The 17118-nt window shown below is 56.5% G+C and overlaps 8 protein-coding genes across 8 annotated transcripts; 6 read left to right on the forward strand and 2 right to left on the reverse strand.

Annotated features, from left to right (window-relative positions):
- Positions 1-708: 708 nt before the first annotated feature.
- Positions 709-1766, forward strand: SCHCODRAFT_02485054 (uncharacterized protein; the record flags this gene model as incomplete). The annotated part of the gene is made up of 4 exons (XM_003036061.2): positions 709-823; positions 881-1102; positions 1146-1433; positions 1486-1766. The coding sequence occupies 4 exons, from the start codon at positions 709-711 to the stop codon at positions 1764-1766; spliced, it is 906 nt and encodes a 301-aa protein (XP_003036107.2).
- Positions 1767-2116: 350 nt separating this feature from the next.
- Positions 2117-3961, forward strand: SCHCODRAFT_02605422 (nagb/rpia/CoA transferase-like protein). The gene is made up of 7 exons (XM_050344162.1): positions 2117-2279; positions 2335-2480; positions 2535-2862; positions 2911-3015; positions 3070-3465; positions 3518-3547; positions 3599-3961. Exons 1-7 carry the CDS (start codon positions 2203-2205, stop codon positions 3639-3641), a joined length of 1125 nt encoding a protein of 374 aa, XP_050202768.1. The 5' UTR covers positions 2117-2202; the 3' UTR covers positions 3642-3961.
- A 143-nt stretch (positions 3962-4104) lies between these two features.
- On the reverse strand, positions 4105-4397 carry SCHCODRAFT_02694864 (uncharacterized protein; the record flags this gene model as incomplete). Its single annotated transcript, XM_050346870.1, has 3 exons — positions 4105-4162; positions 4217-4287; positions 4341-4397. 3 exons carry the CDS (start codon positions 4395-4397, stop codon positions 4105-4107), a joined length of 186 nt encoding a protein of 61 aa, XP_050202769.1.
- A 690-nt stretch (positions 4398-5087) lies between these two features.
- SCHCODRAFT_02605427 (phosphatases II) lies at positions 5088-8225 on the forward strand. The gene is made up of 6 exons (XM_003036059.2): positions 5088-5155; positions 5205-5315; positions 5369-5534; positions 5588-5748; positions 5807-5935; positions 5989-8225. The coding sequence occupies exons 1-6, from the start codon at positions 5132-5134 to the stop codon at positions 8104-8106; spliced, it is 2709 nt and encodes a 902-aa protein (XP_003036105.1). The 5' UTR covers positions 5088-5131; the 3' UTR covers positions 8107-8225.
- A 64-nt stretch (positions 8226-8289) lies between these two features.
- On the forward strand, positions 8290-11043 carry SCHCODRAFT_02605432 (adenosine deaminase-related growth). Its single transcript, XM_003036058.2, has 13 exons — positions 8290-8694; positions 8747-8793; positions 8846-9187; positions 9259-9297; positions 9347-9456; positions 9506-9632; positions 9688-9787; positions 9839-10055; positions 10111-10201; positions 10257-10382; positions 10445-10510; positions 10562-10704; positions 10762-11043. Exons 1-12 carry the CDS (start codon positions 8472-8474, stop codon positions 10673-10675), a joined length of 1602 nt encoding a protein of 533 aa, XP_003036104.2. The 5' UTR covers positions 8290-8471; the 3' UTR covers positions 10676-10704; positions 10762-11043.
- A 350-nt stretch (positions 11044-11393) lies between these two features.
- SCHCODRAFT_02605437 (Non-catalytic module family EXPN protein) lies at positions 11394-12631 on the forward strand. The gene is made up of 4 exons (XM_050344163.1): positions 11394-11968; positions 12023-12130; positions 12184-12207; positions 12279-12631. The coding sequence occupies exons 1-4, from the start codon at positions 11875-11877 to the stop codon at positions 12419-12421; spliced, it is 369 nt and encodes a 122-aa protein (XP_050202770.1). The 5' UTR covers positions 11394-11874; the 3' UTR covers positions 12422-12631.
- Positions 12632-12936: 305 nt separating this feature from the next.
- On the forward strand, positions 12937-14459 carry SCHCODRAFT_02605440 (eukaryotic type KH-domain (KH-domain type I)). Its single transcript, XM_003036056.2, has 5 exons — positions 12937-13200; positions 13355-13545; positions 13690-13873; positions 13934-14012; positions 14071-14459. The coding sequence occupies exons 1-5, from the start codon at positions 13020-13022 to the stop codon at positions 14210-14212; spliced, it is 777 nt and encodes a 258-aa protein (XP_003036102.2). The 5' UTR covers positions 12937-13019; the 3' UTR covers positions 14213-14459.
- On the reverse strand, positions 14305-17079 carry SCHCODRAFT_02742625 (copper radical oxidase). The gene is made up of 3 exons (XM_003035260.2): positions 15023-17079; positions 14720-14960; positions 14305-14668 (listed from the first exon to the last, which is right to left on the reverse strand). The coding sequence occupies exons 1-3, from the start codon at positions 17022-17024 to the stop codon at positions 14614-14616; spliced, it is 2298 nt and encodes a 765-aa protein (XP_003035306.1). The 5' UTR covers positions 17025-17079; the 3' UTR covers positions 14305-14613.
- Positions 17080-17118: the final 39 nt, after the last annotated feature.

A 17118-nucleotide genomic window follows, 5' to 3' on the forward strand; every position in this document is an offset into this window, starting at 1 on the left:
CCGGAATGTTGGATGATCGACCAAACACAAGTAAACGCGTCTGCCCCTTTTCCCGACGCGTCAAGTCGCGTGCCGTCATGTCCGGCTCTGAGTCTGACGAGATCGGTGTGTCCAGGTGCAACTGGTTTATGTTGCTACAATGACAGATCAAGCATTTGTAGCTACTGACTCGAAGCGCCCCGCCACCAAGGCGAAGGCGGGGAAGAAGGGCGCATCGACGAGCAAGGCGGGCACCTCATCCATCAAACCGCCGTCGAATAGCAAGCCCGCACCGCCTCCTGCGAAGCGGAAACGCGGCGCGCCTGCTCCGGCGTCGCACTCGGACTCTGAGATCGAGGAGATCGACCCGCCGGCGCCGCCAGAGCCAGAGGAGCGTGCGAAGCCGAATGGGAAGGTGACGAAGGGGAAGGGGAAAGCGAAGCCGGCGACGAAGGCGGAGAAGCCTGGGCCGGCGAGCAAGGCGGTGAAGGGGAAGGGGAAAGCACGAGAGGACGCGATGGAGGTGGACGGGGAGGAGACGGCTGCAGCGGCGCAAGAAGAAGAGGAAGAGGAGGACGAACCGGAGGAGAAGAAGGTGGTCTCGCCGGTTGGGGCGAAGAAGAAGAAACCAGCAGCGCGATTGAAGACGGAGGAGGGGCTGAGGAAACGTTTAGCTGCGGTGCGTCCTGGGCGCTTATCGTTTGAATACGTTTACTGACGTTCAGCAAGATGGAGGAGCACAACCAGCAGCTAGAGCAGCAAGTGCATACCCTAACAGAGCAACGCAAACGCGAGGAACAACTGCAGCAGGATCGCCAGAAGGTGCACGACGCGCGGATCGAGGGTATGTTGCCATCCTTGCGTGCTACGCGTGAAACGAGGCTAACGATGGCACAAATAGCTCAGGCGCAAATCATCGGGAAGATGCAGACACAGATCGGGCACTCTTCACTGCTGCAGACGAAGGGCGCATCCTCGATATTGGGCCTCTTGACGCGCGACGCGGCGGAGAAGGAGCAGGACGTGCTGAAGAAAGACCTCGAGAAGGCGCGGGAGATTATCAAGGAGAAGGAGGACTTGGTCAAGCAACGCGATGCCCGAATAGTGGAGCTAGAACAACAAGGTGCGTGCACCATGCGGTTGCGGCGCGGATAAGGCTAACAAAGAGCGGTACACAGTCAAAGAATTCCAGTTCGAGCTCAAGATGGAGCGGGAGCAAAATAAGCAAGGTGGCCGAAATGCTCCTCCGTCGGTCCAGCGGAATGCAGCCGTGAAAGGACAAATCGACGACCCCAAACCTGCCGCGGTGCTCAGCTTCTACGAGGACCTGACGAACATCATCATACCCAACGTCAAGCCTCAGCCGCCACAGTACTTGACCGAGCCCGAGTACGACCTGCACTGTGTCTACACGCATGCAGCCACCGACGAGCAGGCCGGCTCGCAAGTCCGAGGTATGTATCGACGTGTTGGAATCTTCCTCGGGCTCACATCTGTCTTGTGCAGCGCTCGAGTTCGTCCTCCGCCTCACGTATAACGTCGCGGCAGGCGAAGAGAGTAACGAGATTAAATCTCGGGATCAGCTCCTGCCGGCGGTGCAGTATACACCTATCAATCTCGAGAAGGAGAAGGAGGACTTTGTCCAGCGGTTAGACTTCCTGAACAATGTCTTCACCTTCCAGCGCGACCAGTTGCCGTTATTCTTGCACACGCTGCAGACGAAGTTCAAGGAGTACTTAGAGCCTGGCGAGGAGTCGGACCCGGATCAGTCCATGGAAGAAAGCTAGTGGAGTATACCTCTACATACCCAAGGACACGAGCGAATGCCTGTATACTTCTTGCTTGCACCATCTTTCTTCACAGTATCTTGGCATTTCATTGCGACACCTCTCAGTCCTGGACTATATATATATACCTGTCGATCTACTATATATACTGCTGTCGGGGCGATATGGCTTCCTCCGCCTTGTCACTACCTTATGGACTGGTCCACAACTCAGGAAGCGCAGAATGTACCTGGCATAACATTGCCAAGAACTCTGAGAGCGCGGTTGACAAAGGGAATGCCAAACAGGGAAGTCGGCATGCGGAGGAAACCAGTATCCCCTTCGGGGCGCGCACGATGACTCGAGTCACACTTCGCACGAACCACCACCTCTTCCGATCGACACGCGATCTATATCGCGTCCCCTGAACGAACTTTTGGCGAGACAGACTAGCAAGATGCACGTCACGAACGAAGAGCTGAACTCGTCCATCCAAAGGCAGGTGGAGAACCTTGCTTCAAGATTACGAAGGAGGTCAGTAGTTCCCCTCCTTCACAGCGCCGCGAAATGAAGCCGATCGGACGTATAGACAGGTCGTCGGATCGCGCGTCGCCGCGCTTGAGACCGTCCGTCTCCTGCGCCAGGTCGTATCGAAAGCTCGCTTCCACAACATCGAGCAGCTCGTCCGCATCATAAGAACCGTCGGCCGCAGGCTCGTAGACGCGCAACCAAAAGGTGCGCCGCATATCCTTCGTGGCGCATTCGATACCTGACACCGACGCTCCTTAGAACACTCCGTCGGCAATACAGTACGCAAAGTTCTACACCACATCCGCGAGGAGTACCGCACCGCGACGCAGGGGACCGCCGCAAATGCGGTGTCGAAGGACCAGTACACGATCTCGAAGTTCGTGCTGCTGGGGCAGCCAAGAAGAGCAGCAGTCGCGCAGAAGTCGGAGACGAAGGGGACGTTGAAGGAGAACGATCCTGAGGACCCGGACTCGTTTGCGCGCGGCCTAAAGCCCGTGTTGATGGAGGCCATCCAGGATGTGCTGGATGAGCTGGAGACGGTGTACGACAATATCTCGCGTAATGCGAAGGATCATATACATCCTGAGTGCGTGGTCAGTCTGCTCTATATGGCGCGTTGCTGATGTTCTCGCAGTGAAATCGTATTGACGATCGGGATGTCACATACAGTTGAAGCATTCCTCAAAACAGCGTCCCATTCAAGAACGTTTACCGTGATTGTCGCTGAGTCTGCTCCATCGTGCGCTCACTCCCCCTTTTTCTTGTTGTTGCACTTCTTAAGATTATTCTTCAGCTATGGCGGCCGTCAGATGGCCGAATCACTCTCTGCTGCTGGCGTCTCCACCTTCCTCGTTCCCGACTCCTCCATTTACGCCCTCATGTCTCGCGTCAACAAAGTTGTCCTCGGCGCGCACGCCATCCTCGCCAATGGGGGTATGTTCGCGGTGACGGGCAGCCTGCTTACCGCAACCGCCGCTCGCGCACACAGCACGCCGGTCGTCGTGTGCACTGGACAATTCAAAATGACGCCTCTTTGGAATCTGTACCATGAATATGGCGCATTGGACTTTGGGGACCCGAGTGCGGTGCTCAGCTTTGAGGAGGGTGATTTGGTGGATAAGGTGGACGTGGTGAACCCGTATTATGATTATGTGCGGCCGGAGATGGTGGACGCGTACATCACGAATGAGTGAGTAGTCGCATTGTGACTGAGGAAGCTTGCTGATAGCCCCTCATCGCAGTGGCGATCACCCTCCGTCTTCTATCTACCGGTGAGCGACTATCATCATCTGGACAGGGATTCAGGCTGACCAGTATGTTAGGCTCTTGAAGGAGACGTACGACGACGAGGACACGGAGCTTTGAACGCGCTCAGCGTGCTGGGTGGCCTTGAGCATCCTGCGCCATAGCACGCCGCGGGGGAGACCACTAGCTAGGTAGGTGTGGTCGGGGAAGAGTGTATGTTGCCAGGATACGACCTTTGTGACGGTGACGACCTTGTTCGCTTCGCCTGGCTCATGGTGGCAAGCTTCGCGCGGACACTTGCGGCTCAGCGCTCAGTAGTTGGCAGCAGTCTCTACGTCGCTCACAAAATGACACTGCACGGTCAGTAAATGTACATTATCGCCACGTTGCAATGCATGATCAATCGCAATCTTCAACCTCTTGCAACAGTTTCCTGGCAGTCAGATGTGTGTAGACCCACTGTTCAGACGAAGTGAGGTCTCCAAAGAGTGCGTCCATTAAGATATCATACAGGTCGACTTGTTCGTACAATAATTTACAGGGCCATGCCCATAATGATCAGGTATCATGGAACGGGGGTGCATCAATGCCGGGAAGAGTTTGCGATGCGCTCAGAGGCACGTAGCCGAGCAGCTTGCATACTGAAGATCCGCTTAGCACTCTGCCGGCGCCTAAAAGTAAAAGAAGCAACTCACGTCGAGCGGCCGTACATGGCGAAAATGCCGCCAGCGATGAGGGACTCGAGGGTAACCCAGACGCCAAATGACTGTAGAATGGTGGTCAGCATATTGGTGGCACCGAAGGTGAGTTGCCACATACCCGAGCGCGGCCGGCGAAGGCGTTGGCCCAGGTGGAGGTGAGGCTGTGGCCGAGCATTGTGAATTGGTGGTTGATTGGGTGGGTATGAGCTGAAGCTCGAAGGATGTGAATTGGTGCGGATGAGTGCGAGTGCGGAACTGGCTCTGCGATGGAGAAGCAAGGGGCCCGCTTCTATCATTATATACTCCCCCACCCCCACCTCCTCCCCCGCCTCTTCCCGAAGCGGGTCTAGGATTCGGGAAGCATAGACGCGCTTGATGGAGGCGAGATTGCGAGCACGACCCAGCCTGCGAATCGAGGTCGGGCGTCGACAAGGCGATGGTCTTTTGGACCCACACCGGCACGTGTGGACCGCGGTCCAGAGCGGATTCGGGTGTGTCCGAACAGGTTTCGCACGGCTGGCCCGTATTGTTTGACTCCTCTGTTCCGGCGTTCCTAATGGTTCGCCACAGCTGTGAGGGCCTTGACCAAGGTCTTTATGTATCTGCAATAATCTACCCGACTTGCTTGAGATATCTATCGGCGGTATCCGCTATTCCTGAGCCAAGAAGCGCCGCGTTCTGCCTTCATTGACACTTTGTTCGACCTTGATCTCAGCCTCTTACTGTTCCGCTGCTCCTTACAGTGAATGCATCAGGATGGGTGCAGAACTTCCCTCACTAAACCACGCTGGAGCGCGCGCAAAGCAGAGGTACACCGATATGCCGGAAGTTGAACAATGGCAGAGCCCGGTCGTGGGAAACACGCGTCGATCGCTGATGAGGCGGCTTGAGCGCGTACTCGACGGCTAGATGGACGCCATAAGAGTGACAAAGGTAGCGGAGCAATTGAAGCCCATGAGTTACTACTAAACACAATGAACAGGTCAGCGATGTCGCCTGTACCCGCAATGGGGTCACCTCGAAGGGGACCGTCCATCTCACAGCTCATCATCTCATCTTCCATTTCGACGACACGGAGCAGAAGGAACTATGGGTAAGTACCTAGATATTCAGGAATTAGGGACAAAATGGTTGAAACAGCTATAGATACCCTACCCCCTCATATCCCTCGTCACGAAGCTCCCTCAGACGATCAGTGGACAATGTCCACTGACCTTCCATCAGCGCACCTTCGAGACGTTCTCCCTTGCGTTCGATAGCGACAAGAGCGCGACGGATGTCTTTGAGAGTGTAAAGGAGCTCACCGTAGCCAGTGCGTTGTCATGTTACACGCCCACAGCTCAGTATACTGACATCCACCTCCAGCCTCCGTTACCCAGCTCTACGCCTTCTTCTACACCCCCAATCCACCCTTCCCTACCTCCGATGGCTGGTCGATATACTCCCCGCGCGTGGAATTCGGTCGTATGGGCGTTGGCACACGCTCGAAGGCCTGGCGCTTCACTGACATCAACAAAGACTACTCGGTGCGGCGCCTGTGCTGCCGTGCGTCTGCCGCTTATCGATGCTGTTCAGCGCCTCTAGTTCTGCCCCACTTATCCTGCTCGTATGGTGGTCCCGACGCGAATTAGCGACGCGACGCTGCAGTATGCCTCGAAGTATAGGAGCAAGGCTCGAATACCGGTGCTGACGTACCTGCATTGGGCGAACTATGTGCGTGTAGCGTGCGCAGCGACGAGTGCGACGTACTGACATGAGCGTTTCAGGGATCCATCACTAGGTCTTCTCAACCCATGGTCGGCATCACACAGAACCGATCCATACAGGACGAGAAGCTCGTTGAGGCCGCATTCCATTCACATGTTGCGCCCGATGCTCGGGTGGCTAGCGGTTCCGTATATGGTGCCCAGTCTACAAACATGATCATCGATGCCCGCCCGACCACGAATGCTGTCGCTAACACGGCAAAGGGCGCTGGGACGGAGAACATGGATCACTATAAGGACGCTCGCAAGGCGTACCTTGGAATCGACCACATTCATACGATGCGAGAGTCCCTAGGCAAAGTGGTGGAAGCACTGCGGGAGGCTGATATGCTTCTCGCTAGCATTAACAATGACTTGCAGGACTCCCTCCCCCGATTAGCCGTCTTAGACCGTCAAGCATTACGCCGATCTGGCTGGCTGCGGCATATATCAGCGATCTTGGAGGGCGTCGTCCTCGTTGCACGAAATGTGCACGTCAACAACTCGCATGTCCTCGTACATTGCTCCGACGGTTGGGATCGTACTTCGCAACTATCATCACTAGCGCAGCTCTGCCTAGACCCGTACTACCGGACGATCAAGGGCTTCGAGGTTCTCATCGAGAAGGACTGGGTCTCCTTCGGTCACAAGTTCTTGGATCGCTGTGGGCACCTATCGTCGGACAAGTTCTTCGTCTCGACACCAGAGCCCGTCAACAACCCAACCGGCGCCGAAGCTGCCCAGGCCTTCTTCGCCTCCGTGCAGAACCGCTTTGCCTCGCAGAGTCACCTCAAGGAGACCAGCCCCGTGTTCCACCAATTCCTTGAGACTGTGCGGCAGATCCAGCGACAGTTCCCCGACCGCTTCGAATTCAACCAGCGCTTCCTGCACCAGATCTACTATCACCTATACTCCTGCCAGTTCGGTACCTTCCTCTTTAACTCTGAGCGCGAGAGGAGGACAGTGCACGAGGACCTGGGCGCGCCGCCGTGCGAGCGCTCGGTGAGCGTGTGGGACTTCATGAACTCGCCGGAGGAGATGGAGAAGAACACGAACCCGACCTACGACCCGACATTGGACGATCCGAAGGGGCGCGATATGGGGGTGTTGTTTCCGAATCCGAAGGACGTCCGGTTCTGGCACGAGCTGTACGGACGGTCGGACGAGGAGATGAACGGGCGGATCGTGGTCGATCAGGCGAAGGGGGCGGAGGTCGTGGGGCCGGTAGAGAGCGTTGAAGAGGATCCGGTGCTGCGCATAGCGACGCCGTCAAAGGTCCCACTGCCGCCCTCGCCGTCGCGCTCAGCGGTCAATCTAGATCCTCGCGCGACATCGCCTACGCCGCGCTCGCGCACGCCCGATCCATTGACCGCACAGCAGCGCCCAATCTCGACGGCGGAGAGCTTCCGGCCGTTTGGTAACACTGGGTCGAACTTCTCGCTGAAGCCCACGAGTCAAGGGCAGGGACGACAAGGCATTCGGGCGGCGGACCTCAGCGGAGGCATGAAGTCGATGTGGGGTCGTTTGTCGTCCAATGCAACGGCGGCGCTTTCGGCTGTGCAGGAGGCGTACAACGCAAATGCAGGCAAGGAGGGCTCCGCGCTGACGCCGAAGGAGGCTGAGCTGACCGGACGAACGCTGGGCGCCTGGCCAGACGAGGCGGAGGAGTCGACGTCGTCGAGCCCTGCGATGACGGCGTCGTGGTCGCCGAGCACTGCGCCAGTCCCGCCGGTGAGCACGAACCCATGGGCGACTACCACGCCGGCGTCGCCGAAGATCCCGTCCATCTTTGAGAACCCGTGGCGGGTCGAGGACGAGTCGACGCCGAAGGCGCGGTTGCTGGATGCGCCGGTGGGACGGCTTTCGAGATCGTTGTCGTCACCTACGCCTCCGTCGACGCAGCCTGCGGCTTCTCCTTGGGCGACTGAGGCGACGCCATCGGTAGAGCCTTTGTCTGCATCTTTCATCGCTCCGTCGACCTCAGCGTCCTCCACGGCACCCTCTCCGGTAGCCTCAACTGCACAGGCGCCTGTCAGCCTTGACTCTTTGGCAATCGAGGATAAGCCGCAACCTACGAAGGACGAACCGACAGTCAAACCGGAGAAGGACATTGATCCTTTGGGGGTAGGTCTAGGATAGCATGTTGCTGTTTCATGTATCGTTCTATCATGTTTATACTCGTGTTTTCTGTGTAACTCGACACTCAGCAGAAGCCTGTAAGTGACCCGTTGACCTGCGAAGGTCAACCAGCACCTGAGCGTGGGAATCGCCGCGTCCATAATGCCGCGCGTTTCTTGGGCTTGCGGTTTGTCTGCAACCATCATCACCTTGAGGAAAGCAAGGTCCACAATGATGATCACCCTCCCAGCATATCCCGCATACGAAGTCACGAACTGCAACACCACTGATATCTCGGTGAATGCGCATGCCTCGGCAGTTCCCGCACGGGCCGCGGTACCTTTGGCAGTGCGACCGTGTGGAGATGCCCTTTATCCACTGCCATCATGGCGCCATCCAACCTGGTCGCAGAATGGCAAGCAGCTAGAGAGGCGTTGATAGCCTCGGACAGGAGCCTGAGGAGGGACTCTCAGCGCCCTCCTCTATCTTCAGCGGAACAAAAGGCTGAGAAAATCATTCGAGCCATCCGCAAGAAAGAAGCAGAAGGAATATGGGCAGCTCCTCATGAAGCGATTCCTCATCCTTTCCCTGGCATGGAATTTCTCACAGGTATGCATGTCTTTTGCGCCGTCATAGATCCTGTGACAAACTTCATTTGCAGGGAGGAAGATTATTGAACAAACTACGCTGTTCGAGATCCTACAGAAGGTACTTGCCCACGAAGACGCGCGCATACATGAGCGCTGACCAGTACGACTAGATGCCCAAGGGCGGACTACTTCACGCGCATCTCGACGCGACTGTCGATGTAAACATCCTGCTGCAGTATGCAATAGAGGCCCCTGGAATGCACATACGCATCACTCGTTCGCTGGACCCCGCTACATTGACGTCCAACGTTCCGCAATTCGCCGTCATCCCTCAGTCAGAATCCACCAGCTACACCGGCCTGGACGACGCTCCTGCGGAGTCATGGGTTCCCATCGTCTCTGCACGAGATCATTTTGTCAACGGAGGGCCAGCGGGCTTCGACAAGTGGGCTCTGAGCACCATGACCATCAACCCATCCGAGGCGTACGGCACTCACAACACATTAACGAAGGTCCCAGGTCCTTTCATCAACAGCACGAGTTGGTGCCTGTAATCGGGCGTCGTCGCTTATGCATTCTTCAGATATGGCAGAAATTCCTATCAACATTCCGTGCTACACATGTGAGCATCTTGATGAGGCTTGAGGGATATTTCTGACGTCGGCACCAAGGGCATCATCTACCATATGCCCATCTTCGAGAAATATATACGGAAATCCCTGCTGACCTCGGTTGAGGACGGCATATCATACGTCGAGCCACGTATCAATTTCCTTGCTAGGTAGTATATTCCACTTACTCTGTTTGAGCTCCTCGCTGATCCCTGACAGATTCATGACCGGCGCAGACGGATTAGAGAATATTCCACATCGCGACTGGCTTGTAGTCTTCGACAGAATCCTCAACGAGGTCAAGGAGTACTCCAAGCAGCAAGGGAATGACTTCGTAGGAGCAAAGGTAGATTCGGAATCCTTCTCCCGAGCGCATATACTGAGATCATCGCATACACCAGATCATATATTCCACTGTACGCTTCATCACCCCCGAAGAGCTCGAGTGGTATCTGCAGGACTGCATCGCCCTAAAGAAGGAGTTCCCGCATCTCATTGCTGGTCAGTTCCTTCCACGCAAAGCTTTCCGTCACAATCTTGAACTCGACTTAGGATTCGATCTCGTCGGCGACGAGAACGTGCTACACCCTCTCAAGTACTACGCGGAAGTGCTCCTGAAGTTCCCCGCGATGCAAGAAGCGGCAGGGTTGCCGGAAGACCAGCGCATTCCGTTCATCTTCCACGCTGGGGAGACGCTTGGAGATGGATCAGAACCGGATGATAACCTGTACGACGCGGTGTTGTTAGGGACGAAGCGCATCGGACATGGGTACGCTTCACATTCCTCCACAAAACTATGTTATTCTCAACTAGTCGGCGCACAGCTTCTCGATCGTTAAGCACCCAAAAATCATGGAAATATGCCGCGAGCGAGAAATCTGCATCGAGGTCTGCCCTATCTCGAACGAGGTGCTGGTAAGTTTCCTCTACGTGTTGCGAGGCTGCATCCTCTTTACTGAAATTTAATCAGCGCTTGACCTCGTCGATGCCCATGCACCCACTCCCCATCATGATCAACAACGGGCTGCCTGTCGCGCTGTGCAGCGACGACCCCGCTGTCTTTGGCAACATGGGCCTCACGTATGATTACTTCCAGGTGCGTTTGCCGACGGCCATATAGCCAATAGTACTTTTTTCAATGCTTACGCCGACCAACAGGTCCTGGCGGCGAGCGAGCAAAACGGCCTGATTACCTTGGGTGAGCTGGCGAAGGACAGCATCAAGGTGAATATCAAAGCCGTAAGCTCGTCAGCCTCGTTGACGATATCTGCGTAGTTCTCCTGCCTCTCCGATGAGGAGAAGATGGCTGCGCTCGAGTCCTGGCAGCGCAGATGGGACGCATTCATAGACCTGATCGTCGAGAAGTACGGGCAGGAGGCGGGCGTTTGAGATCGCCATAATTGGGTTGCGAGTACTTAGTGGGTAACCCAGCTCATCCGTTACAGTCCATTTCTTGACGTGACACTCCCTTGCAGATGTATATTTACATGCAGGACTGTTTCCTTGCTCCAACGCTGGGCGCTAGGCGGGACGTCGTGGAGCTCAACCTCCAGTCCCATAGACGCGAATACCAAGCATGCGCAGACCTGGGTGAGACCGTTGTATCTGTACGCCAACCATAGGAAGTCGATAGGTAGGGATCTTGTCATCAGTCTAGCCTCTCTTTGCGCGGGACTCTAGCGCCCTGCTGCCGCGGCTAAGTAGCCCCTCGTCATGTCAACACGCGGCCGCTCCTGGCACCTCAGCTTGCTCGTGGAATTCCGTGTCACTCATGGGCTTTCATCGACGAACACCTGCCTCGGGAAGCTGCCGTATCGTTGTTACCTCGCTTGTGACTGCCGACGAGGCTAATTCGTTTCGGAAATCGCCGCTCGACAAACCTGTTTCAATATACGGTACGCACACACAATTCGAGGTATGTGCCCGCACCTCCCTGTGCCTCGCAAAATTGCCCTACCCGTGCGTCAGGTTTGCCTCTCCTTGCAATCTACTGATCGATGTACACAGACCGTATGAGGATGAGCGCACGATCTGCGAAGATGTATGCACAATCCATGAGCATCGCGTCAGCAGCCCGTAAGCTCAAACGGCTGTCGTGTAGCGCTACCGATGGACGCATCGCGTTACCGACCTGGCAATGCACTGCCTGCTAGCACAGACATTCTGACCCTGTCACAATAGCGCGTCCGACAAATCCGGAAGGTCGACCTTGCAAGCGCCGGAGGACGCCCGAGGCCGGCGCGTGCGGGGTGCATACGGTGCGCATCTGCGGGTGCTGCTTTGAGTAGCGGGAGGCGAGGTTTGACTTCGCCGTATTCGTCCTCTGCGCAGCGGGCACGTCTCGCTATGGTGCGTGACTATCCTCACGTAAGTTTCGCTGCCGGAGAGGTCGGGTTCCATTCACCGTGAAGGTAAGTGCGGTGAGTAAGTTGGGGATTTGGGCGGGTATATAAGAAGGATGGCACTCGCCTCAGTTTCCTCATCAACTTCAGCTTCTCACCTACTTTTCACCTTCCTCAAGTAGCCCTTCGAGCCGCACACCCGCTCCTCACTTTCCTTCACTCTTTACTCAACACAACACATTCACGATGTTCGCCAAGCTCGCTGTCGCCTTCCTTACTCTCTCTGGTGCCGCGTTCGCCGCGCCCACCCGTGTCCTTGAGGCGCGCAACCTCGGTCGGGGTGAGTAGAGGGTGCCGTCAACCGGAGGGTACCGTAGGCTGACGCGCTTGCTAGCCACCTATTACGACCCGAACGGCGGCTACGGCGCCTGCGGCAACGTCCTCCAGAACACGGACATGATCGTTGCCCTCTCTGCTGACCAGTACCTCTCTGGCGCTAACTGTGAGCTCCATCCTTTCCGCACTGTGTCGCTCAGATGCTGACTATTCTATCAGGCGGCAAGCAGATCATTGCGACGCGTAAGTCTCAGCCTGTCAACCCGCTAATCTCGTCTACGCTGTCTCTCACACGACGCTAACCGTCTATCCAGATGCTGGCAAGTCTGTCACCGTCACCGTGGCCGACCTTTGCCCTGGCTGCGCCGCCAACGGCCTGGACCTCTCGAGCACCGCGTTCTCGCAGCTCGCCGCGCTCGGCGAGGGCAACATCGACGTCGACTGGCACTTCGTCTAAGTGCATCGACATCGCGTCGATCCGCACTGCGATGTATCATCAGGTGTAACCGCACTGTACTATCGTCACGACGAAGTGTACGCCGCAGGGCATCTCGTGTATGTACTAACAGCACCACCGACGAGGGGGCCGCTTCACTGCTGGTCTCCCGCCACGCTGTACTACGGTTTATTTATATTGGGTGTATGGCTTCAGTACTATTTATCGGGCTATTTATCGCCTGCTGTTGTACCCTTTCATTCGTTTGAGCCTGAGTTCGGTCCACCAAGCCCAAGCTTACTATTCAAGTTGTGACAGACAAAGTTTAACCGCTCGCTTGAAGAGCCCCGCTAGGGATCAAATATCAGTGAGATCAATATAGCAAAAGCGCTGGACTAGGTCTCGTTCCGTAGCACATAGATGAGACACTGACCCAACTTTGGGACCCAAGGCCAATTGTAGGTCCACCTTCGGCGTCCGGCCCATGCCAGCCGATCCGCCCGATCGTCCAAGATCAATCATTTTGCTACCCTCATTCCCCGCCTCAAGCCAGATCACACATTCCCCTCGCCGTCGCGCGTAATTCCAACCAATCTATTCGCACTTTCGTCTTACCACTATGGTTGCCACGCATGTCACCACCCCCGAGTCCTCTGCGGGCCCTTCGACTTTGAAGAACCAGACGGCATCACCCAAGAAGAAGGCCAGGATCGCGGAGGACACTGAGATGCGCGACTCTGGGGACGAGTCGCCGATGGAGGATGCTGATGAGGAGATGGAGGAGGACGCACAGATTGAGGGTACGAGAGTTCCTCCAGTCTAATCTAATCGAAATATTGACGGATGCTTGCTTCCCCTCCATTCATTCTGCGCGATGTACTCATCTCCTCCCTTTACTTCCCCCACCTGAACACTCCTTTTGACATGCTCATGGTCTCCGTGCTGCCTAACCAGCCCCCTCCTTCCCCGCCCTTCCCGCCAACGCTGGCCAGTCACGCCTAAAATCCGAGTCGCGCCGCATCCCCATCCCCCCACACCGCATGTCCCCCCTCAAGCGCGAATGGATCAACATCTTCGGACCCATGACGGAGCTCCTCGGCCTGCAAGTGCGCATGAACGTGCAGCGGCGATGCGTGGAGATGCGGGTGAGTGATGATAGCAACTTGCATAAGCCCACCATCTAACTCACTTCCTCTTACTTTCCTCCTTACCTTGCATCTCCACTTACTCGTCTTCTCAATTTCTCACTCCTTTCCCCCGCACTCCTCCTCTCCCCCCTCCTACTCCAGACCTCCGAACACACAAAAGACATCGGTGCGATTCAAAAGGGCGCTGACTTCGTCAAGGCCTTCGCCCTCGGCTTCGACGTCCAGGACGCCATCGCCCTCCTCCGCATGGACGACCTCTACCTCGACTCGTTCGAGATCAAGGACGTCAAGACGCTGCAGGGGGACCATCTGTCGCGCGCGATTGGTGGGTTGAGCTCTTTCTCATACAATCTAGCTCTCGCTCACGATCAATCTCCTCCCCCAGGCCGCATAGCAGGCCAGGACGGCAAGACCAAGTTCACAATCGAGAACGCGAGCAGGACGCGTATAGTGCTCGCCGACACGTACGTTACCCCCATCTCCGCTCACAAGCATCGCAGACTCACTAAATCCGCCCCTCAGAAAAATCCACATCCTCGGCTCCTTCGCTAACATCAAGGTCGCCAAGGACGCCATTGTCTCTCTCATCCTCGGTTCGCCACCAGGCAAGGTGTACGCCAACTTGCGGACCGTCAGCGCGCGCATGAAGCAAAGGGCGTTGTAACTGCTCATCGCGACGTTGACGAGGCTTATAGTGCCTCGAGCATCGGCTGTGCTCTATAATCCCGCATCTACGTACTTTTGTTCTTGTTGTATGGCCTGAGTTGGATATCCCATTTCTATTCATGATCCACATTCATGTGTGCATTAGGTGCGTGTGTTGAGAAGGTACGATAGAGGTGAGTGTACGAGTAAAATAGTGGACCGTAGATATACACGTTAGCATGTGCTACAAGTGTGGTAGCGGTAGCGATACAAAAGCTGACAAAATCACAAGAAACGATAGTCGTATGTGAGGAAACGAATGAAAGACAGTGGAGATCGACGAAACATAGTGTGAGAGCCAGATGATAGATGCACGACGGAGGAATGACGCAGAGGTAACGAACCCAGAACCAAGGCCACTCAGAGATTTCCCTTGCTCTTTTCGTATTGGTCCACCTTCGACTGCGCTAACATGCTGCAAACAAATGTTAGCATTTCTCGCATCGCAATGACACGCACTACTCACTTCTTGTATGCCGCCTCATCCACAGGCGGGCTCTCCCCGTCACCCACCATCACCTTGATCCCCTTGCTCGGTACGCCATCCGCGACGACGTAGAGGAACCCAGGCCCGGGTGGGTAGACCTTCCCGCTCGGCGGCGTAGCGACCTCCAGCACGCCGTCGTCGCGACGCGTGATCTGCAGGTAGACCAAGCGCGAGTTCGCGTGCACTGCGTGCGTGACGTAGCCGAGGTCCATGAGGGCGACTAAGCGAGCAAGCAAAAGGTTAGAAATCGATAGCTTGTGCAGGGCTAACAAGCCAACTCACCCTTCACCTCCTTCGCCTGCTTCGGGAAGTCGACCTTCACTGCAACATCTTTCCCAAAAGGCAAGTTCAGCGTCGTGTCCTTGATCTCCGGCCTCTCCTCTAGCATGTATGGCGGCGCTAACCATTCCACGCGATACTCCGTCCCATACTTCATCTCGCTACGGTCCAGGTTGGGATTACTGCCCGCAATCATCACGTCACCCTTCGGCGTCAGCGTCGCTACGCTGTGGTACATGCGCGGGATGTCGCTCGTGGGCATGCCAGACGTCGAGAAGCGCTGACCAGCCGGAGCGGCAGGGTCGTACAAGACGGGGGTGAGAACGGGATGGTCCGCGTTCGACGCACCGACCTGGTTGCGCACATTGGCATAGCCAGAGATACCACTGCCTGCACCGTTGACGATGAGGACCTGGCCAGTCGGAAGGAGCACGGCGTCCGGCATGAGGCGAGCTTCTGGCATCTGCTCGACCTCCCAGCCGCGGGCGATGCCCTCGTCCGTCAAGGTCATGCGCGCGCACTGAGCAGAAGCCGGGTCTTGCGACGTCATCTCGTAGCCCGGCTTCGAGTCATCAATGGTCGAACCGCCGCAGATGAGGACCTCGGGATCGTAGTTGTTGACAGGGCTAAGAGGCAGGAGAAGAGCAGTGCCAGCCATAGGATAAGTGACGCGTACACCGTTCGGCAGCTTCGGCAGACGACGCTCCTTGTTCTGTACCCAGTCGTAGATCATCGCATAGCGATTGGCGGCCATAAAGACGGTCCCATCGGGGAGAGCGAACGCGAGTGGGAAGAGATTAGAAGGCAATGTATCGTCAAGGAACGGCAGATGAACGGGAAGGCCATTCTGACCGCCGACGTTCTTCGGCGGGAAGTACTCGACCGTCGGGTTGTTAACCGTAGAGTTGTTGATCCAGCCACCCTTCTTCGAACCTCCGATGATCATAGCGCTGCCGTCAAAGAGCCGAAGAACAGTGTTGTACCAGCGAGGGCTTGCCATGCGTATGCGGTCGTGGTTCTCATACATCGTGCAGTCCTCGCTATCGCAAGGGTTCAGAAGCCTGACAGCCTGCAGTCCGTCCAGGTCGCCGAAGTCAGCCGTGGCTGTATGGTCCTCCACGATCGGGTTGCCGCCGACGTTGATCATCGTGCCGTTGCTGAGGAAAGTGCCACCAGCGCAGAAAGAGTTCGACTGCATGCGAAGTGGAGTGAGAGCATGAGTGTCAAGGTCATAGATCGCAGCCCAAGCAGGGTGTCCGTCGATAGTCAGCGGGTTGTGCTCGACCTTGTCGACTATGAGCGCCTGAGTAGCCGAGATGACAGCAAGCTGCATAGCATGTACGCCGGTTGAGCCTTCTTGCGTGAGCTTCCAGGTGGAGGACGCAGGCGCCGGACGTTGAGCCGCTAGCACCATCGGGCTGAGATGAGTGTGAGGGGCGCCCTTGATGGCTGGCTGCGCAGCCCACTTGCGTCCTCGAGTGACAACAAAAGCGTCGAGGTCGAGTACACCAGGCTTGCCTTCGAGGGTCTTCATCGCCGTGTTCACGAGCTTGATGGTGTGCTTGCCATAGGGGAGGTCGAACTTCCAGAAGGTGCGCTGTTGCGTATACGGCGTCTTGATGTCGACGTAGGGGTCGATAGCCTGCAGGAACTTGCCGTCAATGTAGACCTTGACAGGACCGTGCTTCCGTCCAGCGTTGCCAAAGACCTCGATGCCGGTACCAGTAAACGTGAGTTGGACAGCCGCGTTTCTCTCAGAGGTCCAGCGAAGAGATTTGTGGACGTAGGCAGACGAGAAGGTATCGTGCCATTTGCCGGTGTAGTGGACGAGAGGGGAGGCGGAGTCGTAGCTCCTCGCGCCAGGCGGGACGTAGTAGGGCGTGAAGGGAGCGAGTTTGCGGGAGGCCGCGTCGGTGTGACCGTTCCATGCGGAAGACGCCTTGGCGGCAGAAACGAGGGCAAAAAAGAGCGACAGCAGCAACGCTTGACAGAGGCGAGAAACCATGTCGAGAAGCGCGCTAGGCGGGACCGTAGCGAGATGAGGGAAGAGAACAAGACGCGTCTGGGCGGGGAAGTTTGGCTGGGAGGCGTCTGACAGG

The sequence above is a fragment of the Schizophyllum commune genome (genome assembly GCF_000143185.2).
Source record: "Schizophyllum commune H4-8 unplaced genomic scaffold SCHCOscaffold_1, whole genome shotgun sequence".
NCBI lineage: Eukaryota > Fungi > Basidiomycota > Agaricomycetes > Agaricales > Schizophyllaceae > Schizophyllum > Schizophyllum commune.